The 24,053-nt window shown below is 40.3% G+C and overlaps 2 protein-coding genes across 10 annotated transcripts in view; one reads left to right on the forward strand and one right to left on the reverse strand.

Moving 5' to 3' along the window:
• The window catches only part of nhsl1b (NHS-like 1b), a 105,251-nt gene extending 86,986 nt beyond the window's left edge, over positions 1-18,265 (forward strand). For 6 of the 8 annotated variants that reach the window (XM_051876347.1, XM_051876348.1, XM_051876352.1 and 3 more), the window contains exons 2-8: positions 1,277-1,429; positions 3,035-3,162; positions 5,502-5,694; positions 6,934-7,065; positions 8,654-11,872; positions 13,555-13,681; positions 16,216-18,265. In XM_051876347.1, coding sequence (XP_051732307.1) covers positions 1,277-1,429; positions 3,035-3,162; positions 5,502-5,694; positions 6,934-7,065; positions 8,654-11,872; positions 13,555-13,681; positions 16,216-16,840 — 4,577 coding nt within the window. In that variant the 3' untranslated portion in view covers positions 16,841-18,265. Of the gene's footprint in view, positions 1-1,276; positions 1,430-3,034; positions 3,163-5,501; positions 5,695-6,933; positions 7,066-8,653; positions 11,873-12,842; positions 12,994-13,554; positions 13,682-16,215 lie in introns of those variants that run through there. The other 2 variants (XM_051876349.1, XM_051876354.1) reach the window with 2 other exon arrangements.
• A 955-nt stretch (positions 18,266-19,220) lies between these two features.
• hebp2 (heme binding protein 2) lies at positions 19,221-23,907 on the reverse strand. Of its 2 annotated transcripts, none has more exons than XM_051876369.1 (5): positions 23,874-23,907; positions 23,280-23,374; positions 22,930-23,065; positions 22,377-22,557; positions 19,221-21,745 (listed from the first exon to the last, which is right to left on the reverse strand). In XM_051876369.1, exons 2-5 carry the CDS (start codon positions 23,352-23,354, stop codon positions 21,556-21,558), a joined length of 582 nt encoding a protein of 193 aa, XP_051732329.1. In that variant the 5' UTR covers positions 23,355-23,374; positions 23,874-23,907; the 3' UTR covers positions 19,221-21,555. The 2 variants fall into 2 exon arrangements, with proteins under 2 accessions (XP_051732329.1, XP_051732328.1); XM_051876368.1 differs by having other exon boundaries at positions 23,759-23,907.
• Positions 23,908-24,053: the final 146 nt, after the last annotated feature.

The following is a 24,053-nucleotide window of genomic DNA, read 5'->3' on the forward strand; positions in this document are numbered from 1 at the left end:
ATTTGATTTTTGTTCAAAGTATTTAAAAATACACAGCAAAAAACTGAAGGCCTCTGCACTTTGGAAGCTTGATGTTTGGCTGCACTCACTGACTTAAAGCAGTTAATTTATGTCCTAAACAGAGAGATTCAGAAATGAATCAGTGCTGTTCAGTTTACAGATGACTGTATTTGTAACATGTTTTTCTACAGTACTAAATGCCCTCTGAATCCTCCCATGTGCTTGACTGCTTTGTCCCACCTGATGTCTGCATATTCACAGATGATACCTTTGAAGAGAAAATGTCCCTTTGAAGCCCAGCACTCAGTTCAAAGACCCAGTGTTGTGGTTAATAAACAGAGAAAAAACCTGGAGAGGGAATGAAAATACATGCTTCCACACTTGGATTGATTGGCATGAATTTGATTCCACCACCTTCCCCCTGCCCACGCTAGTGTCTTTTCAGTCGTTTCATATTGTACTTCTGGATCCATACAACTGTATATTAGTATCATCAATGTCTCTTTTTATTTATTTTGAAATTCAAATTGAAAATGTCTTTTTAAAAAAAACTTCTCGCAATGACTTGGCCTGAGTTATATCTGAAGCTGTGCACAGAAGCCCTTGATAGATTAATTTGCAGTCACACATCAGTATGTGTTAGTCTCTCTGAAGAGCAACTAAGAAATCACTTCTATATTGAAAGTCCTGATGCCTCATGAATGAACACAATGGCCTCCCGTGGGCTCGCTTGTCAGTCTGGCAGCTCTCACATGATGGGCCATCATGGCCTAATGGCCCAGTGCCACCTGTGGACAGAGCTCCTCGCACCTGTGAGAAAACCCCCACCTCCGCTCCTCTACTTTCCCTTCCCCACGTTATAACGACCAGCCTGTTGTTTTTGTTTGTTTGCTGTCGGGACAGCTGGGGGTTCCAGCTCCAGGGGTCTTTCCTTCAAGATTCCCCTTTACCTCATGGCCCATTTGCACCTCTGCTAGGTAGTACTGGTCTTCATGTTCACTTTGGGTCACTCTTTGTTTTCAGTTTTTAGGGTTCACTCAGTTAAAAGTGTAGCAAAAGTTTAAAACAAAATGAAAGCCAGCATGAGTCCTTTTGGCTCTGTTTTGACTCACGGTGAGACCACAAATGGTCGCTACTACTTGCATTTGGCAATATGTGCATGTTCTTTGCGATGAGTTCCTTGAGTTTTGCTACAATAAACAGCTGCATTTAGGTAATTTTGATTGTTTATTATGGCATATTAATAATTTTAAGTGTCTTTGTGTTTCTTTTTTAGCTGTATCTAATCTGGATGAAGAGAAAAAGTGGACTGTGCACTACACGGCTCCATGGCACCAGCAGGAGAACGTCTTTCTGCCGGGCTCCAGACCAGCCTGCGTGGAAGACCTGCACCGCCAGGCCAAAGTTAACTTGAAAACAGCTCTCAGAGGTACGAGCCGCACACCTTTATACACCATAATCAACTTCAAACCTGCTGCAGTTCTCATGACATCAGCATTACTATGGGAACAAACACACCGAGCAGCAGGTGAACGTGCCCATGATGTCACTCGTTGTTCTAAAGTTCACACTGGACACCTGTGAAACGGCCTGTTAGTGACATCCTGGGGTCGATTTAGCAGTTCAGCTTAGAGCGGTACAGATCAAGGTTCAATTAGCAGATTCTGGCCTGAAAGTTAATTGTAACCCAAGACTGATCTAACAGTGCAGGTGGCTGATGTGAAGCCTGATTAATTATATAGGCACAGGTGTGTAGGTCATATTACTCTTATAGGGACTTCAGGCCTTCAGATGGCAGAGAGGAAGACTAGAGGACATGAGGAAAGGTAGAGCTGTACCATCAAACATTTCTCCCAATGTGGTTTATACTTCCCACTCACTTGTTATGTCTTTTCTTTTCTGGCAGGCTCTCTTTAATTAGGGAAAAACTCTATCTTAGTGCTTAAACACTTGTCTGCCTAGACAACACTAGGCACATGTAGATCAGAGGAAGTTCACAGGTGTCTTGAATGTTTTTTATGACAAGTTAAAAAGCATTTGTAAACCTGCTTGTCTCTTTAAAGTCTTAGCTGACAAATAAGTGTTGAAGGAAACTGTAAAGGATTAGCAAACAGAATAAATAGTGGTTTTGGAGAATTAGAGGAAGACATTTTAACAGTCTGGCTGTTTTAGTCATTTTACACTCTCTTGATTCGTCACTTATGTTCATTGCTCTTGTGCAATAATGTGGTTTGATTCTTTGCCCATCTCTGGCATTTTTAAAGCTGAAGTGTGCAATTTTTTTATGTTAAATATTTTTCTATATCAGCTTAATATGCAAAGACAGCCATAAGTAAGCTACTCATTTGATTTCTCCAAAAGTGTAAACACTATGGTGCTATCAAAACATTGCTCTGTTTGAGCATCTTTTCATCTTTTTTTTTTTGACCAATGGCGGATGAGGGAATAGTTTGGGAGAACTTTGCAAAACAAGTCAATATTTTTGCGATTCAGTTTGTTGCCCTTAGTGGCGTAGAAATTACACACTTAAGCTATTTAATGGAGTGCATCGCACCGCTGCAGTGCAGTGTCATAAAACCAGGAAATAATGACAGACATGCAGCAGATGAGCTTTTTTTGTCAGCAGAGAGACTGCTGGATTCAGCTGACTGAATGACTGAAGGGATTGTGGGATGTGTGCCAAGGGAATAGAGCTGCCATCTGCAACAGTTAGCTTAGAAAGCCAGCATGATGCAGTCTGCAGACTGTCACACACACACATACAGAGCAGAACAGATCTCAGTCTTTTACTGTTTTCTAATCTCTAGTTCTTTCTCATCCAGAATACTTTACTTGTAAAGGTGCTATTTTTTTTATTAGCTGGATCAAACAATTTGCATCATTCTCATTTTCACAAAGACCTACAAATGGTCTGTTCTCTCTCAAACCACTAGAGGGAGCTAAATCAACACTATCGGCTTCTATACTTCATGTTTGAAAGTTCCTAAAAACTTCCTTTCAGACTGGTCCTGATATGTCTGCTCTGTTTCCACAGAATGTGATAAACTGAGGAAAGATGGTTTCCGTAGCTCACAGTACTACTCACAGGGGCCCACCTTCTCAGGCTCCTCAAACTCGCAACATGAGGATGAGGACATCGAAGGTGATGAAGCTGATAAAAAGGTAGGCCTATTTACCAAAATAGCAGAGACCATGTGTAGACCATATTTAGCATTTTTTGATTGTTTTTTGGTTATTGGTTTTGACTTGATGTTTGAAACAGATTCAATATTTAATAATAATTATATATATATATATATATATATATATATATATATATATAAAATTATTATTAAATATATATATATATATATATATATATATATATATCAGTATATCAAATATAATCATTACCCTTATTATTATTACGCATTTTGTATATAGTTTAAAAATACTCTGTCCTATTTCCTACTTTTTTCTTATACTTTTTTTTTTTTTTTTTTTTTCTGTTTTTTTTTTTTTTTTTTAAATGTACTAAAACATTTTTGATGCCTGACTTTTTTTTTTCTTTTTTTTTTTCTTTTTTTTGGAAACATGAATTCGTGTAGTGTAAAGGAATTTTTTTGTTAGTATAGATTTACAATATTTGCCACCATATTGATTATTGGCCACAAAAAGAATGATCTGTTATCAAATAAAATCTGAAAGCTGACTGTGTAGCAGCCTGTTGGATTTGGCTGCCCTCTGCTGGAGAGTTTCTGCCTGCAGATGGCTCCTGGGTACTGAATCACAGCCTCCCACATGTGCCTCTGTGGAGTTCCCGCCTCAGTTCTTCAGTATCTCTGCTGGCTTCATTAATGTTGTTAGCCATGTGTGGCCACATTATGAGAGCTGAACCCCAGGAGACTGACAATCTAATGAAACCATTACTCACAATGTGTTAAAATAATTATATTTACTAAGATATTGCGTTCTAGAAAGTGGCTGTTTAGCGTATGAGCATTGAAGACAGGTTTGAAAGAAAAGGGCTTTTACTGAATGGATTCAATAGGGCAATCATAAACGTTTTAGCAAGAAATCATGCGGTTTTGTTTATAGCACAGCATACCCTTGCCCTCATTCTCCCTCGTTTCTTTATTGCTCCTCATCACACTGTGTTCAGGGGCCCTGGAAAGGTCAGACCCAGTAAAAGCAAAGTTTCAGGGGTCCTTTTGTCTTCCTGCTGCCCCTGGCCCACCCTAAGGGATCCCATGCCCTTTTAACCTCCTTCACCACCCTAGACGGCGTTCCCAGCCCACTGGGATGAGGTTAACTCAGGTTACAGTGCTGGACTGGCCTTGTACTTCTGTTCCTTTCTTTTTCTTTTCTTTTCTTTTCTTGTTCTTTCTTCCTCTTGCTTTTTGTTATATCATTGAAAAGGAATTTTACTTTTCAAGATGTTATTTCCATGGCTAAAGATCATGAAACATAATTCTTTGTTGCTTGAAAAAGTTTTTGATGCTTTGTTTTATTTTTGGTTTAAAATTTATAGAAAAAAAGAAATAATATTCATTCAATTATTTTATTGGAGCAAGTTAAAGTGACTATAACAAAATATTCAGAAGAATCACAGTATTATTTATTTATTTTTATTTTTAAGGTTTAATCATGGCAAGAATAACATTGGAATATATTTGTTTATGGTGTAATGGACAGTTTATAAAGAGTCTATTTTAAAGAGCTCTGGGGTTACAAAGAAAAAAATACTGGAGAAAGTATATTATTTTTAGGAGAACAGAAAGTATTCTTACATTGTCTTTTTTATGTGCATATCAAGGTTAGCTGTCAAACATATTTAATAATAAAATTAACTGCTGTTAACAGGAACTGCTGTTCCATTGTAGAATTGGTCACTAAAATGTGATTTATTCTTCATACACTGAAAGTCATTCCACTCTGACTGAGGCAGGACAGGTAATAAAATGTTGAATCATAAAACAAGACCTCAGGCAGCTGTGAATAGGTTTTTGACTATTGTTAGTGGCCTGAACGGATAATTAAATGTATTGTAGTGATTTAACTACAGTTGGTTTGTTTGGGAGGCTGAGGGAGGCCCAGGTGTTGGATTGAAACTTCAGATGGTCCTCTTGTAACTCTGCAAACGGCGTTCTCATTTCAGAATCACAGTGCATGAACAGAGTTTTAACGGCTCACTGGTTTTCCCCCTCTCTCTCTGCTCCCTTTCTCTATTCTTTCTGAGTTTCTCTTTGTGTGTGTGTGTTTGAGTGTTTGTGTGTGTGTGTTTGGTTTGATAGTCAGTTGCCCATGAAACCACTCTGTATACTCCTGGAGCTCCTATACGTTGGGGCACACAACCCTTAAACAATCCTTGACTAAATCTAAAGAGAAAAAAGGGGTGTAGGAGCTCTGAGTCTGAATATTAACTCCCTACTAGTCTAAAAAATGCATTATTTTTTTCTGTTTATTTTTCTCTATAAGCCACCTGTAGTCATAAAACTCATTGTATTTTCACCTCTTTTCAGTCCACAGCATCTTCAGGAGAGGAAGAGAAAGACTCCTGCCAAATGAGAGCACAGAATTCCACACAGGAGGAGGGGGTTGAGGTTGATGGACAAATGTCACGGTCCAAAGCCCCGCCCCTGCCCACTCCAGAAGAGAAGATGAGGCAGCAGGCTCAGGCTGTTCTCACAGATATTGTCCCCATCGATGTCACAGGTAGGAAATATATCCCATCAGCTGTCAGTCAAACATGCAGCACTGCAGAAGCGTTAAAAAAAAAGTTACTTCTATGTTGTGTCTCCAATAAGTCCATATGTTTGTCAGTCTAGAATTCATATAGTTGTTCTTTGTGTTACGTTACATTACTTTAATGTGGATCTTTCATCAAAATCAGTAAAATCTTAGAATTTGTAACTGGAATTTATTCCTAACTGATTTGGCTACACCTAACATTTGAGCACTGCATGCATGATCACTACATATTGCCTGTTCTGGATGTATAACCACATGGATAGATCTAACATGAACACGTCTGAGGGCATTAACAGTTCTCATATTAACAGTTCTGTCATTTCCTTCTATCTCTTTGATCTTTGAGAGTTATCTGTTTGAGCGTTCATTCTCCCTGCCAATGCACAAATTCAGCTGTGCGTCACTATGAACACACAGACACCTTATCCAAAAGAACAGTCTTTCCTACTTGTCTTCTTCACACAGAATAAGCTCTGTATGTCCAATCCCTTCAAAAAATTCTGAACTTCACTATGACTCAGGAAGAAGCTGTATTAGACTTTATACACACCACACACTAATTCAGTCTGTCAGCTCTGTGACTTAGTCAGGCATCCCAGCGTGCTGAGGCTTAGTCAACAGTGCCCAGTCTCTGGGGTTCCCTTGCTTTTGCAGTGCTACACATCTTGCAGCGCAAAAGTGCTTTTGTATAAAATACTGTTTCTAATGTTATGCTTCAAACCAGGGTTTCCTCTTCATATGCTTCGTATAGAGTAAGAACTTTGTATTTAGATCTAGAATTTCCCCTAGTGTACAACAGATCAGAGACATAACTAACCACCATACTGCCATGCAAAGGCAAACACACAGTACATGCATACATTGTCAAAACTAAATTACTCAAATCAGTCATAACCCCCAGTATTGAGGTTTATTATTTGAATAAGGTAGGGTTTTTATTAGCTGTTTCTTGAACTCCTGTATTTTGTCCATCCAACATACTTACATTCTTGAGACAGACACACTCAAACATGAATGAATGCAGTTTTGTCTTTGTCTAATTTTGGTCTGGTTTTCACATTATTTTGCTTATGCGGAATGTGTGTGGCTCTGCATGAAAGTTTAATGATACAGTATGCATATGTGTGTGTGCTCTGCATGTGTGATGCATGTATGTTACTAACTGGCCCTTTTGCCTGTCTGCCCACGTCAACTGGTCTCCAGGGGAGACGTTTGACAGGCAGGCCAGCATCCGCCGCTCCCTAATAAACACTGACACTCTGGTCCGCCGGCCCAAGAAGGTTAAGCGAAGAAAGACTATTTCAGGGGTGCCTGACAGCGTCCAACAGGAACTAGGTATGGTATGGCTTTGCCAGCTATCTGTGCTGCTGCTCCTGCCTCGCCTGTTTCCATTTAGATGGCTGTGTAGTCGTCTTCATGTAGTACTGTAGTCGTCATGACAATATAATGTAGTTTGTCATGACCCTGCCTCTCATTCCTCTCATGATTTTAGAAGTCTTAGGATCATCTTAATCTGAGCTCTTTTGAATCCCAATTCGAAATAAATTTAATTCCGATTTAAAATTACTGTCTCATAAGTTTATTTTCAAATCATCTATTAATTTGCTAATCATCTCTCATGCCCTAAATGGGGATTTCTTGCACGCTTTCTCTCAACGCTCTGTTATATAATCTCAGCATCCAACAGCTGCATCCCGCATTCCATTTCCCACCACTCCCCTGGGTAACTGTCCCTGATTCTATTTAGTTTGCTTCCTGTTAATGTATGTGAGTGCTCATATTTGGAGCCGTTGTTGAAAATGGCATTCCACATTTTGCTTTGCAGCCAACTGAAGCTACTGCATAATCCCCTATCCAGATTCTTCTGGCAAAACACTTCATATTTTATCAGGAGAGTAATGGAGGGGGAGGGGGAGGGGGAGGTAAAATAGATGTAGTAGAAGAAGAAAAATTGTGTAGATAGTTCTGGTTGGATATGTTTTTTTTTGTGTATGTGTTATGGGGAAGTATATCGACAAGTTTCATTTAATTTTCAATAACACTAACATACTGTTAAAATGCCATATCTGTTTCAGCACATGCCAGATTATGGGGATTGTGGAAAGGGCATTCTGTCTCACTCTTTGTATTTGCTATTTGTAGATATGCTTTTAATGAGCCCTTCTTTACTAGAACAGATGGGTGTGGGGGAGAAATAGAGTGTCAAGCTCTTTAAAGATGTTTTACTGATAGTGATGCACAATAAATCTGCATTAAGTCCCATTCTGTTGTTTATACATGCAGGGGTGAAAGCTAACTTCGTGCACCAGTGTCATATCCCTGGCTCTAAAACTTAAGCTGATCTGATAGAATGCTCTGATAGACAAGTTTCTGTCTGGCAGTTAGAATGTCATGATTACTCTTGTATGGTAATTTATACTCTAACATTGAGTGTGACATTAAGAAGATGCAAGGTTGCACTGCTGGGTGTGTATGATTGTAACAAGAGGCATAATACATTAACAGCCTGTGGTTTTCAACTAAACTCTAGAAATGTGTTGCATGCATAAATGAATAAGCCCATAAAGATGTGTGGTTTGTGTGAGAGAGTGCTGTAGTACTGCTAGACCATCTGCCTGTCTTCCTTTGAGCACCGGCTTACTAAGACCATTGACTCTTAGTGACTCTCGCAAACTCTCAGTGACACTCAGGAATGGACAACATGTTTGGTGCTAGCCATTAAGTTATCAACCTTAATCAAAGTTTCCAGAAGTCATCAACGTGCCACATGTGGCTCTAGATAATCAAATTAATTAGCTCTCAATAGAGAGGGCTAATCTGATTGGCAGCTGATGTCACAAAGAGATAGAGGGGAGAGAAGCAGAGAAACAAGCAGCTGTAGTATTTGTCATAATTGTCTCCTTTATGTTTTTTCCCTCTGCAGCGGCTAAGGGGCGTGGAGGAGAGCTTCGGCCACAGTCCATGTTTATCCCTGGACAGTATTCAACACTTGGGCGAGTCATGAACAGGAATTCAACTCTCCATCGATCTATAACAAAAGATTCTGGCTGCCAGACTGAGGAGGTGAAAATTGTCCCACCCTCTGTGAGGAGAATACGAGCTCAGAAGGGCCAAGGAATTGCTGCTCAGATGGCCGGCATCTCCACTTCTGCCACTAACATCTCTTCTGTTTATGATGGGAGCTCACCTGGAAGTTCTGTTGTTGTAATGGCACCACAGTTTGGCAATGATATCCAACGTTTTCACAGCTTGCCACGAGGTGCACGGGTCTCACTAAATGCAGAGCCCCTTTACAGTAGCACCCCTTTTAGGCAAGAAGACTCTGCTGCAAAAGCACCTCAGCAGATTGGAAAATTACAAGTAGATGATACTGTGGTGCACATGAGGAATGCCCCCAGGGTATGTACCCAAGCCCGGCCAAAATCTCAGGAGGTGAGAGGTACTCAAAAGGATTGGGGATCTGTCTCAGGTCCAGCCTGTGTAGTTTCTCCACATGCAGCCTACTCAACCTCACTTATACCTAATGCTACTCTGTCATGTTCTGCTGAGGTTATTGCACTTCACACCACATCGAGTCCAGGCCAGAGCCCACTTGCTGGGTCACCATACACTAGAGCTAGACCTCTTAGCATGGTCTCAGCTGTCAATAGTGAGAGCACTAGTAGTGTAGGCACAGGATCGCACACACCAGAAGCAGGCATGAAGGATACCTGTAGTGAGACTGGCCAGTCCGATAGCAGTTTGCACAGCCACAGCACCATTGCTGCAGGAACATTGTCTTCAGATGAGCAATGGATTTATGACACTCCTGAGAATGTCTTGCCCAGAAGGACACTGACTTCCAGTTGCTCAACACCCATAAATAATCTCTATAGTAGCCTTGAACGCTCCTCAAAAGGCACAGACTCTAGTTCACTCTACTCTATGGACAATGATGGCTACTACACATCCATGCATCTGGATTCAGGCCTTAGGTCAAGGAGCCAGGGTAGTGGCCATGGTCATGGTATAGGAGGAAGAGCAGCAAGACACAGTATGTATGAGTGCCTGGGTCAGCAAGAAGACAGAACCAGCTTGTACAGTGACCACTCACTGTCACGTTCCATCTCTCTACGCAAGCCTAAGAAACCACCTCTTCCACCAGCACGCACAGACTCTCTACGACGAAAGCCTAAGAAAACCAGCTCTCCCACTGCCAATATTGTAGGGCCGGATATTAGCAATGGTTCTCTTCTCAATGAGTCATTGATTGCCACGCTCCAACAGTCACTTCAGAATGGGCTGAAAGGCAAAGGGTCCTCCACCTCACCGTCTCACAGTCCTTGTAGCGATTATGAGGACCCCTGGATGCTTCGTCCCAGGAGCCAGAGCAGCATCAGTGCAGGCAGCAGTGGTGTATCAGCAGCAGGGATGGCTCATGTGTACTCCATCTGTCATGTCACACCTTCTCATAGTGATACTAGTAGCCTCCGTTCTGATTATGCAGACTCTTGGGGCTACTACATGGATTATCCTCGTCCATCTGGAGATCAAACACAGTCACCATGCACCAATTCATTTTCTGCTGGACAAGTGGGTGAGATGGCAAATGGAAGAGGCCTCCACAATGGTAACCAGGCTACTCTTCCTCCTGCTCAGGAAGGAAGTGTGAAGCCCAGAGCAGGCACCTCATCACCAGACAGGGTACATCGGTTGACTTCTCCATCAAGTGGATACTCAAGTCAATCCAATACTCCAACAGCTGGCACTCCTGTCCCCTCCTTTATGAGATGCATGTCCCCATCAGGCAGCAAGCCCAAACCCAGAGTGCCTGAAAGAAAGTCATCCTTGCTCTCATCTGTATCCATATCCTCTTCTTCCACCTCTCTTTCTTCTAACACTTCTGATTCCAATAGGAACAATATTCCTCCTCCACCTCCTCTTCCAGCTGCCCCTGTGGCTCTTGTACCTTTCAATCCTCCATCCTTTCCTCCTCCCCTTGCGCCCTCCAGCCCTGTGTGCACTGCAGACGAGAAGTTTCCTCCTCCACCACCTGCTTTACCCACCACCCCCCATCAACAAGCATCCATGAGCCCTACTTACATCAATTCTTCCCCTGAATTTCCACCACCTCCACCTCCAGAAGTGTTGACAGACCCTGCCTTATCATGCCTCAATAATTCTTTCAGCCCTCCACCTCCACCACCACCACTGCCTGCTTGTTCCACCATCCCTGCTTATTCTCTACCCCAAAATCAACTCCTATCCAGTATGACACCACCTACACCTTCTTCTGCTTGCTTGAAGGAAATTAAGGGTAGCCTAAAACCAGTGAACTCAGAAAGGAGACCAGTGTCGCCTCACTCTGAGCGGCCTAGTAAGGTTGGCATGCCTCTGATCACCCCATTTGCTCTGCAGAGTGTGCAACTTCGGCCAGCAAAGCGGCCAGAAAACAATGAAGTTAGCCAGTTGGCCAGACCCCAAACACCAGAGAAACCTCAAAAACCAGGGAATCCCACAGCTCCTCAGGTTTCTTCAGTACCTCCAAATTTAAGGCCATCATCTCCAGAGAAAAAACTCTCCATCCAGCATAGCCAGGATAGCTATGTTGAAGCACAACCTGACTGTGATGTAAAATCACATTCTGAACCAACATCCTACCTTACAAATGGGTACATAGATCTTGGCAAGGTTAAGGCCACAGCTGAAGTAGATGGTCTAGATACTGCCCTCTCATCACCTGCAGAAGCACCACAAAACACTACACCCAAGAAAAAGCCTCCTCTGGTTTCCAAAAAGCCCACGTTTTCTCTCACCTTTTCTTCAGTGGATCATGTCAGTGATTTGCTGAGTGCTCAGAAAGACGTTAACATCTCTACGACTACACCTGAAGGTCTGGACCCCACACCTGTGCCAGAACAGGAAGAGACAACTGAGAAGGATAGCATTGGTATTTCTGCACCTTCTGAGGAGATAAGAGACATTTCTCCCACAAATTGTGAAGCTCAGGAGTCCTCCCAGACTTCTGGTACCATCATTCTTGATGCAGACATGGGTACCATTGAAGCAAATAATGAAGAAGAGGGAGAAGAAGAAGAAGATGATGATGATGATGATGTAACCAGCAGCACAGGATCTTTTGGATCTAAAGATGATGAAAGTGGTGAGTTAGATTTTCCTAATTTTACTCTGTGGAGATCATTTATAAAACTAGGTGACACAAAATCATACAATTTTAAATACTCTGGCCTTTTTAAAGAGTCAGAGGCACTATTGGATGACATATGTGATCCCAAGCTTTAAATTACATAAAGATAGATGATAGGAACAAGGTGATGCACATTAGCCCTTCAGCTTGTATTAAAACAGCATTGTAAAGAAAAACTTGTGTATAAGTTTTTATGCATTTAAGGCAAGAGGTGGCTGATTTGCTCACCTCTAACATGAGTGTATCAGGGCTTAGAATGGGACATCACTCAAGCAGCCCTTTGGATTTGGTACTACTTTAGTTTTACTTCTCTCTGTCTCTTTCCCCAAGTCTTTCACTTCATTCATTCAGCCTCCCCTCCCCTTTCACCATCTGTCCCTTTGACTTCTGATTCTTTCAGCCTTTTCTCACTCTCTCCTGTTTTACCACTCTCTCTCTCATATCCTTCTGTTTTTTTTTTATTGTTTCATTTATAGATTCTCTAACCAGTTTTGAATGCATGTTACACAACTTTATAATATTTCCAAAACATCAGGCAAATAAGGAAATAATCATAAATTAAGTTGCAGGTAATAAAATAAAAAATAAATAAATGTAAAATATAAAATATTAAATTATTTAAATAATGAATATTAAGGATACTGACAGCAACTATACACGGACAACTCTTGAATATGGTAATTAAAGCAGTGGCTATTTAATGAGGGTGTGCAGCTTACATATTGAGACTTTTATAGGTGTTTCTCTTGAATTTTAAATAAAACTAATACAGCATGTAGCTAAAGAGAAAATGTGCATCTCTCTCAACGTCACAGTGTCCACAGACTCTCCCCCTCACACTTCTAGTCATGGTCAGGATAGAATGGGACAGCATTCCTTAGGGAAAGCCGTTTAAATAGGATGGGGCGGGGGGTGGAGCTGACAGTGGGTAGAGGAGGAGAGAAGTGTGGGAGGGGTATGGAGAGAGCGCGTAACGTGAGATCACCCTCAGTGTCTCAGGCAAGTGCAGATGTGAGATGAGAGGAGAGCAAAGCAGTGCAACTGAACTCTGGAAAGGTGGATACGACCATAACAATGTAAGATAATATTAAACATACAGTTTTTTACTGTCTTCATGTGTTATTTTTGAAGAGTGTGATATATATGTGTGTGTCCTTGGATTTATTGATGGCTATAGGATGTCTCGGTACTTATATGAAATGTAGGGTTTTGGTTGACTGTTTTTAAAATCTGATGTTTTCTGATATTTTATATAAAACTATTCAAGCTTTACCAGTATTTATCCACATAGGTTTTCCTCTCTCTGTTTTGAATGTTTTCTTTAGACAAGTTTGTCCAAACATGCCTATGCATTTTGACATGACATAATATTGAGTTCTAGAATGACAGGATCTGTTTGTCAGCTGGGTCCTATTTGCAGTGTGTTCATTTATTTTCATGTCTTAGACTCTGCCTTTGAAGTTTATTATCATCATTACACTTATGGATTTGGCAGATGCTTTTATACAAATTGACGTGTATCACATTCAAGTAATCAAACCCATGACCTTGGTGATGGAAGCGCAATGCTTATAACAACACTATGCAATTTATTCATATCATTATTGTATGAGTTTAATATATGTATGTTCTACCAGGAGAGGTGTTTGAGTCCAGCACATTGGACGTTGCTCAATCTCCCAGCATCAACGGTGACAGCTGTGGGGACATGGTGACCCCCACTCGGCCCCGCACCACAGAGGACCTGTTTGCTGCCATTCACAGGTAAATTCCCAAATACCTTGCTGGTATCCCTTTTCCAGTCTCATCTACTTCCTTTCCACTCCATCCTTCCCACCTCCCATAAACCGCATTCATAACTTTAAAGCGGGCTGTCCTATCCAATCACAGATACATTCATCAAAGATAGAGTGCGGAAGGAAAGCAGCCTGTAAAGAGTAGGGCTTCTGTGGTCTATGTGTGTCAGATTGAGAAATGCCCCAGACTGATGCATTACTCCACTAGATGCTCATGTACAGTTTGGTTGTGTAAAAAAACATGCACTCTCTTCTAATTCAGTCATAAAACACTTAAAGCCTTACTGCGGTTCTTCACGTGAAAATGCACCTCTGTTGCATACCATATGGGGAATTATTTAAAATTCATTATGTTGTTGTGTCTTTGTTCACACAGCCGTATTATGTATGCAGGCTCTTCCATAGTCACGTGTAATGGGCAGGTTTTTGAAGTTCTTTAGCACGTCACACAATTTCATTCGAGAGGATTTGGTTTCCTCTGCTACAGAGTGTGTGTGTGCGCAGCTTTGCTCTTCCTTATGCTCTGGTCCGCTGCAATCTCACACATATATTAGAGCAAAAGATATCCTTGAAATGGAAGACCAGTTTAGATGTAGTGTGACAGTGCACCAGATGCTATATGTGCTCAGTAAATCCTGCAGTTTGCCCGGTGCCACTCTTAAAGCACTGAGCTTTAGATGAATCAAATAAAAAAAGCTGAGGTGAAAGCTAGATTGCAACCACAGTGTATACAGCATTTGTCTCAAATTTGACCTACTGTGTTTTGAAGGACTTCACTGCAAAAATCAGTATTTAATCAGTATTTTGTTGTTTTCTGGTTAAAATATATAAACATGCTTAAAACTAGATTCATTTACTTGAAAAACAAAATTGCATATTATAGAACAAAATGATCAACAGTACGTGGAAAGCCTCCTCCTGATTAAAGGGTTTGCATATTGCACAATCCAATGTTACAGCACACGACACTATTTTGTTGCAACAGTTTTGGGAGGGTCTTTTTCCGTTCCAGAATGACAGTCTCTTGCACACAAAGCAAAGTCCATAATGAAGTAGTTTACGGAGTCTGAACTGGAAGAACTTGCCTGGTTGGGTGATTGGGTCTGGCTCACAGTCTGTGTTCCAATTCATCCCAAAGATGTTCCGCGTGGTTCAGGTCCACACCAGACTCGGTTAATCATTTCTTCATGAACCTTGCTCTGTGACACGAGTCATGCTGGAGGAAAAAAAAGGCCCTCCCCAAACTGTTCTATCTTAAAATAAGTGTATTATTTTACCTATGCAAATTGTTTTATGCATGAACCTTAGAAATAAAGCATAGAATTAATCCTAATTTTTAATTTTAATCTTAAAAATAAAATCTTAAATTTGAAATATAACATTTTATTATTTTTAGATTTTTTAAAGAGGTTTTTTTTAATATTTAAATGCGGTTTTTCAATATATTTTAGATATTTTATCTATGACACTTCAATTCTTGCTTCCACATCCTTTGTCATTTTCCCACACTCTGTCATATCTGTCATTTTCTTCCTCCTTGGTCTTTCCTGATCTCTCCCATCCTCCTTTTCCTTCTCTTTCGTTCAGCCTGGACCAGTTGAACACGAACACCCCCCAACATACGAGGTGCGGTCTGGCAAGTAATTAGCTGTTGGCATATTCCTCCCGTGGCGATGCTAGGGTGGGATTAGCTCTATAATCTCCCAGCGCATCTCAGACGTGGGATGAATTTCTGCTCCATCCCGCAGATAATCCCACGCTCCCTAATCTGCAGCATTTATGCCATGCTAATGAATTTGATTTGATCCTGGGCACAAATGCTAGCTTTCATTGACCCAAGGTCCCCCTACTGGTGGGGTGAGTGAACAGCCCACTGGGTTAAAATGATGCTGGGCATTTTGCCCAGTTTGCTTTGTTGATTAGGCTTCCATTATGTCTGCACTTCCATAAAGTTGCAATGCTTGCAGTATTCCTCTTTGGTTTGGCTTTTAAAAGACTGAATTTGTATTAAACAAACCACACCCTTCCCCCACACTCCTGCTATTTATATCCTGTATTAAGATATTCCTGCTTTTCCAATTTTGCAGTGAAGTTTTGGTTTGCTGGGGGCTAGTGGAGTTTAATGAGAAAGTGGGACAGAAATCAATGAAGGGGATAGGCTCATCAAGACTCAAAAAATTAATCACTAAAATTGACTTGAATCTAATTCAAGATGTTCTGCTTCAGAAGTAGTTAGATTAGTTGTTAAGTGAATTGAAGCATTTTAGTTAAACATTTGTGCCGGCAATAAATTGGCAGCTCTGTCATTATTCTCTAAATAATAGTTTAAGTCAAACACAAATTTTATTTTTGTTGATGAACTGATTCTCTGCAGCGTACTGCTAACTAATATAAGCTTGAGCTGATATTTAAATGTTTTTTGTTTTGTTTTTTACCTTTGGTTTAAGGATGTACAATTTTTTACAAACAATTTATTTGACATTATTTTACTTTTATCTCCAGGTCAAAGCGGAAGGTCCTGGGGCGCAAGGAATCTGAAGAGGACCGTTCACGAGGTCCTCTTTCCCCACCGGTCACCCCCACAGGAATGGCCCCCGCCTTGACCTCCTCCTTGCCACGGCAAACGGGCTCCATACAGCGCAGCCTACGCAAATCCCCGACCAGCAGTGACACCTTCAAGGCCCTCCTGCTGAAGAAAGGCAGTCGCTCCGAGACCAGCTTCCGTATGTCTGCCGCCGAAATGTTGCGCAGCACCGACCCGCGCTTTCAGAGGACTCGCTCTCTCGACTCCTCGTTCGATCCAGCATCTCCGACGGGCGAGAGCCCCTGCTCTTCTCCAGGCCGGAACAAACGGGCATCCGAGGACTGGGCACGCAACGAGGGAATGTTCTCAACGTCCCCATCATTAATCGGGCCGAAGTACGGCCGATCCCGCACACCGCCCTCTGCCGCCAGCAGCAAGTACAACGCCCGCAGCCGGATCCTCAGTAGCCCCATGACAGTTATTTGCGAGAGGGATGGAGAACTCACTGACTGTGAAGACCCATGCCCTGTTTCTCCATCAAACATGCCCCTTCCCAACTCTCAGGACTCTAACAGCACTTTATGTGAACAGAGCAGCAGTTAGGATGAGAAACAGCTCCTTGGCAAAGGCAGAATGTCTTCTCGGCACCAGAGAATGACTGAGGGCAGACCAGGAGTTAAACTCTAAGAGGTCTTGCCGCCCGCAAATTCAGGCAGCGCTGCCTGATGTTGTAGTGTGGGCAGACATGCAGATCTAAGGTAGATCAAGCGGTCAGCTCAAGCAGTAGGCAGTGTACTGCTATACCTATAGCTCTTCAGAAATAAAGTAACCTATCTAATCAAATTTGACCTTCATTTCGGAGGGAACCCTGCTTTCAGTGGCAATACTAGACTCATCTTTTCAAAGCCTAGCAGTTACTTCTGTTATTTTGTTCAGCCTTTTATTTCCACTCTTCAGCATTAACAGTCAGATTTGTGTGGGGTTTTTTTTTGGTGAAGCTGTTAACGAAAGTTGTATTGAAGGAATTACTATGTGACTGCTTGTTTTGGCTGTAGTAGTTCAAGTTGATGGATATTGTGTCAGCGCTGTGGGTCCAAAGAGGTGCGTCACATCACAAACTTCTCAGAGACAGCTCTGTCAGCGCCTTTCAGTCAGACAGCTTTAGTACACAAGATGAAGAGCACACAGACCAATTTCTACAAGAGACTTATCTTTTCTTACGGTTTGGACCATTGGAAGTGTCTGGAATAGAAAAGGAATTGTGGGCCGAGAGATTGGAGTAACGACGGCTTGTTTGTGGAAACAAAAAAAAAAAAAAGTTTATTTGGTTTTTGGTGAGTAGGTTTGCACTGTGTTCATCGTCTCCTTTTATTTGTCATTTAAAAAGCATTGTGTCTGTGTTGGTTATTTTAAAGAGTTCTGACATCTTACTTGAAACAAATGACCGGTTTTACTTGTAATTGTTTTGGTTACCAAAGAGCCGAACAGGACACTCTAACTAGCTGAAATGTGAGGGCATTTGTCAGACTGAGTTCTGTTAACATCTAGTGAACGTGACTGCTTAATTATTAACCCTCCTGTTTACCTGTCAAGCATTTTTTCTTTTTTCTTGTGCAGTTTTATAATGTTTTTTATGTATATAACTAAAGAAATGTTATGTAACAACTGAACTTATTTTCAAAGAATTTGTACATTTTAGAAACCTTTGCTAGGAGTGGCTTCCTTTTGTAGAGTATTTATTTTAGAATAGCCAGAATGTGGTTTGATATACTGTAGCTGGAGGTGGGCTTTTGGGAGGGAAGTGAGTGAAGTGTGATTAGAGGGGACATCCTTACAGACATGTGGCCAGAGTCATTAAGTTCAGATTCACCAGTCACAGAACTTCTACCTAGTTCCTTCACCCATCGAACTGATGGAAAAGCAGATCAGAAAATAAAAGCAGAATAAATAACGATGGCAAAGAGGAAGCAAGCTGCTAACCCTCTGGAGTATGTCTCTGTAATAAAACATGGTGATATTTAAAAATTGCCCATCTGTCTTGTCTCTGTCTTTGATTCACTGCCACCTGTCAGCCGGCAGCCCAAACCACAATCTCATTAGCACCGTCACCATGACACCCACAGCCGTACATCAACTCCAATGGCTTTGCAGGGCCATCAACCCCTACTTCCGTCTTACTGACCATCGTTTAAAGCTCGATACTGTGACCTGGACCAAACATCGTATGCAAAATGATATTTGTAGGTTATATCACGAAAGAGATCAGGAATCATTGTTTATGATTTGGCTACAACAGAGAGATAGAAATAAGCTCCCTGTTTCTCCACATGCACATTGTCTTTTGTGCTGAGCGTGTGAACACGATATTCAGGCAACCGTTCCCTCAAAAAAAAAAAAAAAAACCTGATGACGGTGCAGAGAGTGTGAGTTTGGCCTTGTAGGGATTTCTTTAGCTAGCACCTGAGGTTATGTCCTTTGTCAGATGAAGTGCAAAAGTATTTGGCCACACTTTAGATTAGGGTCTAATTCTCACTATTAACTATAAACTGTGCCTCATAAACTCCTAATTACTGCTTATTAATAGTTATACAACAGTTCGTTCTGGTTCTCGAATCTGATTGGGATGTAGAATATGGTCATGCAGGCATTAATATGTGCTTTATAATTACTAATAAACAGCCAATATCCTAGTAATATGCATGCTAATAAGCAGCTAGTTAATAGTGAGAATTGGACCCTAAACTAAAGTGTTACACCCAGGGGTGTAAATTTCATCTGACAGTTGGGGGGGGACAATAAACAAAATTTCTCAAGAGCAATTTTTGAAGGGGACATAATACAGCCAAACTTTTACTTATAAAGGATATATGTAACGTTACACAGAAGAAAACTTTACTACTATTAGTGTAGCATGGAGACTGTGCCATTATGCTCAATGTTTCTCTTTGGTTCAATGAAAAAACTGACTAAATTGACCAAAATGTTCTTCTTCAAAACCATTTATTTATTGGAATATTTTTAAAGTTGTTTACAACCAAGTCACCAAAATACGATGAATACACATTGAGCAAAACCCAACACACAACAGTAAATCTATTAGCCTTATAACAGTTCACACTTATGCTTATCACAATGTTAGTTGTTGTTGGTGTGGGTGACTTAGTATCCAACAAGCTATCGTAAACAAGCTAGGTAACATTATAATCGCTAACATAGCGGACTCACGGAAAAATCATCAGTTATCATCAATTTTTTTTTTTTTTTTTTAATGACTAATTACTCTGCATCGTCTGTATTAAAGAGAAAATAATCACTTCACCCGATGTTTTTGAATAAAATAGCTTTGACAGCCTACTTACTGGAACTCCTCTCAATTACTGTCTGAAGAACTGGGGCCCGTTTCAATAAGGAGATTCAACCAACTCTGAGTTAAAACTTGAACTCTGAGTTGACTTACTCTGAAATGGGAAACTCTGAGTTTTCTGTTTCAGAATAGCTGAACTGAGTTAGTTCAATCGACTCTGAGTAGGTTGACTCTGAGTTAAGCGTGACCACGACTATGAAAAGCCATCATCAATGGAGCTCTGATATTACGATTCACCACGTGACAAAATGACATCCGCATACTTCTGAGTCAATGCAAGTTTAATTCTTATCACTGTTATAATATCAAAGGTGAAAACTGGCAGAACGGTAAGTTATTGAACTAATATTCATTTTCATGGTTTCCCCACATGCAAAAAGGGAAGAAATAAAATAATAATTTAAGTGCTTTTTTTATTTTTTTGCAAATTATGTTCTATTTACCATGTAGGCTAAAAGTAGCAGTTATTTGCAATAAGTGTAAATAGTAATTAGATGCTATTTATTTTTTATACTGGCAGATACATACTATTTGCACCTCAGTATTGTTGTAAATTAACAGGATGCAATAATAACACAGTGTAAATTATTTTATCATTATTAAACACTCGTTAGGCAATTTACTTCCACTTTCAGAACATTTTCTTCATTTTTATTGAAAATAAATGCCTTTTTGATGTGATGGGAGAGGGGAGAATAGAGAGCTTGGCAGATTCGAACCCAGTCAATTACGTCGCAATTTAGTTCTCAGCGTCCAACGCGCTACTACCGCGCTAATCTTGTTTTCCGTTTGCATTAAGATTATTTTTATTACCACACTGGCAGATATTGATCATTTTAAGTAAAATGCACTTAATTTAGATCCCCCCAGAAAACAAGACTAAATATCTTATATCATTTCCTTATATAGAAAATCCATCTTGATTTAAGAATTTTTAGATATTTGTACTTGAAATAGGACAAAAACAGTTAATGAAGCATTTTTGCAGCGTGAATGAATGAATGAACTATTTAAACATCACTTGCACTTTAAAAAGGGGGAGGAGACCTAAGAAAACTCTTGGTTTACCGAAGAAAACCTGCTCCCGACCAGGTTAGGTTCACAGAGTAAGTTACCATGGTAACTGACTCGGAGTAAGAGTTACCTCCCTTTTAGAAACGGGCTTTACTTACCCTGTTTTCTTGGGTTTGACATACCTCCCTTTCTGAAACAGAAAACCCAGAGTTTCCCTCATTTCAGGGTTAACATACTCAGAGTTTTCACTTAACCTCCTTTCTGAAACGGGCCCCTGTTCTCTCCCGCCGGCGCCGCCGGACTTGTACACACACAAGTGTGACGTGCGCGGTGGACCAAACCACTGTGAGGCAAGGGAGAGGTGACTCAAAACCGAGTCCCGACCCCCCCACGATTTACGCCCCCATCGAACTTTGTCAGGCCGCCACGGACACGCCCTTCAGCGAAAACTCAAGATCTTTCAATATAGTCCCTATATTTTGGTTTAACTATTCATACACGCAGCGCCAAATCACAACCAAAACAATGTTCTTGCGCAAGATTTGTGCCGTTTTATTTTGAACCACTAGAGGGCCAAAGGTTACAATGTGTACCAGTTATTTTAAGACCAGAAAGATAAAATAAAGAAAAACTAGTGTCAATTGAATAGTTATTTTTCCCTTAAATCTTTAGATTCAAGATTTAGTGCAATATAAACAGATCAAAATACAGATGAGTTTATGTAGTTATATTTCACAACAATAAAATAGTTATTGATTCAGTCAGGTCATGCAGTACTTGCACCTTTACACAAGTGCTTTGATACATTATTAGTGACAAAAACAGTTAATGAAAATTATTTTATTACTTATATTATGAAAATATTTAATATTACTTCAACATACTTTTCAAACAAACAAATTGACCTCCTCTTCATTCACAAGGCTTGCCCATTTGATCCTTAGGCTTTTTCTTCCTCATCTTTGATCAGCCACACCTCATTCCTGCGGTTGGTCAGTTTGAAGGGGCTGTCATATCCCGCTCTGTAGAATGGAGCCTCTTTGAATTTCATCCCATCCCTCTTGAGGCTCTCCATCAGTTTCAGAAGCTCCTCACGGCTGCTCTCACTGTTAGCAAAGCCTCCAAACGTCCTGCAAAACAAGGCCAAGCAAAAGTGAAGCTATGGCAACAAAATCATTTTTAAAGAACAGTTTGACCTGGCAACAAACTACCGGTCCACAGTTTGGGGTAGGCAAGATTTTTTAAATGCTTCTGAAAGAAGTCTTATGCCATTTATAAGGTCAAAAAAAATACAATAAAACAGTAATATTCTGAATTATCATTATTATAATTTAAAATAAAAGTTTCTATTTATTATATTTTAAAATGTAATTTATTCCTGTGATGGCAAAACTGAATTTTCAGCATCATTACTCTGGTCTTCAGTGTCACATGATCCTTTAGAAATCATTCTAATATGCTGATTTGGCACTCAAGAAACATTTCTTACTATCATCAATGCTGAAAACAGTTGTGTTGCTTAATATTTTTTGGAAATCATGATACTTTTTTTTTTTTTTCAGGATTCTTTGATGCAGAGAAAGTTCAAAAGAACATCTTTGTTTGTAACATTATAAATGTTCTTACTGACACTTTTGATCAATTTAATGCATTCTTGCTAAATAGTATAATTACTTTAAAAAACCAAACATACTGACCCTAAACTTTTGAACGGTAGTGTAGCTAAACTTAATCTCCAATTTTAAATACACAAACATATACCTCACAAACACTGTTAACTCTTTTCGGTTCTCTATGAAAATATCTGCGTCGGTGGGTTTAGGTGGGTCAGCCTGATGTTCCTCAGGGATGAAGAAGGAGATAGTGAAGGTGCTTTCACAAGCAGGTCCAGCACCAGGCTCAATCATACAGCTCACTGGTGAGGTCATCTCCACCTTACACTCTAACACATGACGGTACAGGACAAGTTCTCAGATAAAGCTGAAATCAAAGGTCTTTCTTTAATTAAAAGGTGCAGAACAATCACTGATCATAATGTGCCAAAGCTACTTTGCAGGTAAAGTGTCACCTGGTGAATCATTAACACAATTTAATCTGTGGGAACAACTTGGCACATGCTTTTTATTATTATAAAGGCATCTTGGGATTTATTGCAGTCACAGGAAACCTTCAATTCAACATAAAACTTCTGGCTTTATGTATGTCACAAGCACAGGGCTGACATAAGGAAATACTGGCTAAATGCATCTAATCCTGAGTGTCTACTACATGAAAATATGAGCTTCTTGTCATCTACAGGTACATGAAGACTTACTTGTGTCATTATTGCCCTGAATGTATTTGAAGAGTCTTCTGAAGCCTGTGTTAAAGGCCGGGTCCTGCTCCATGCCAGTAACAGATGTGCTCACCCAGTTTGTTGTGTGGTAAGTACGGATCTCATAGTCTTCACCCTGAAAAACATCACTTCATCAGATATGACTGGTAATATTACAACAATAAAGAAGGACTGCTTCAATTTAAACATGGGCAGACTACATCGAAAAAAAAAAAATGCATGCCTTATCTCTGCAAATAAGCAATAAGTAAATATTAACAAATCTGTTATAAAGTTAAGCCTGGACGGTTTCTGGCTAAATAACATGCACATTTGAGTAATGTACTAACCTTGCTCTGTTGAGCAGTGAACTTTGGGTGCTGGAGTCCAGAGGAAAACAAAATTTGACCGATGGATTTAAGCATCTTGACTTTAAACTGTAATACTGTACAAAATTAAAAATGGATTAATAGTTGCAAACAATTTACGACGTGTGGAAATAATAGGAGATATTTCTTTTTCATCCAACAATACTGAGTGGGAATTTCATGTCCAGTGCGTGTGACCGTTAAGAGAGTTTTATACTACGCTGCCCATATTAACATGATAGAGCAAACAAGAATTTATAAGTTATTCTAGAAAATAGTTAAAATGTTACATACATGTTTAACCCGTTAAACAAGATCTGACATGCAGTAAACATTCCGTGTTGTTTTATCTCGCAACACTGGAGAAATGTATAACGTACATTAAGATGACTGCCCAAAAGTTGCACAGTTGCGCTGAAGTCACCCTATTACTATATTATATACTTTAGATAAAAACTCACCTGCCCGTAGTGGAACGATAAAATGCAAAAAATGACTGAAAACCCAGAAAATATCGAGATCTGTATTCAGTCGTCCGTCACATACAGGCGTGTTAGATAAAGAAGACGCACTTACGTGTGATATGTAACAACCTCAACTTGTGTAAGGCTTACACGACTACTTCCGTGTTTTCATGTTACATCACTCGCATGAGAAGTTTCCGATTGGTTGCGACAAATATGTAAATAAAGAAAGTCACGCCCCAGCAACGCTACACTACTCTGGGGAATAAACATTACATCAGTAGCCTACCCT

Source organism: Ctenopharyngodon idella, chromosome 20, assembly GCF_019924925.1.
Source record: "Ctenopharyngodon idella isolate HZGC_01 chromosome 20, HZGC01, whole genome shotgun sequence".
NCBI classification, from domain to species: domain Eukaryota; kingdom Metazoa; phylum Chordata; class Actinopteri; order Cypriniformes; family Xenocyprididae; genus Ctenopharyngodon; species Ctenopharyngodon idella.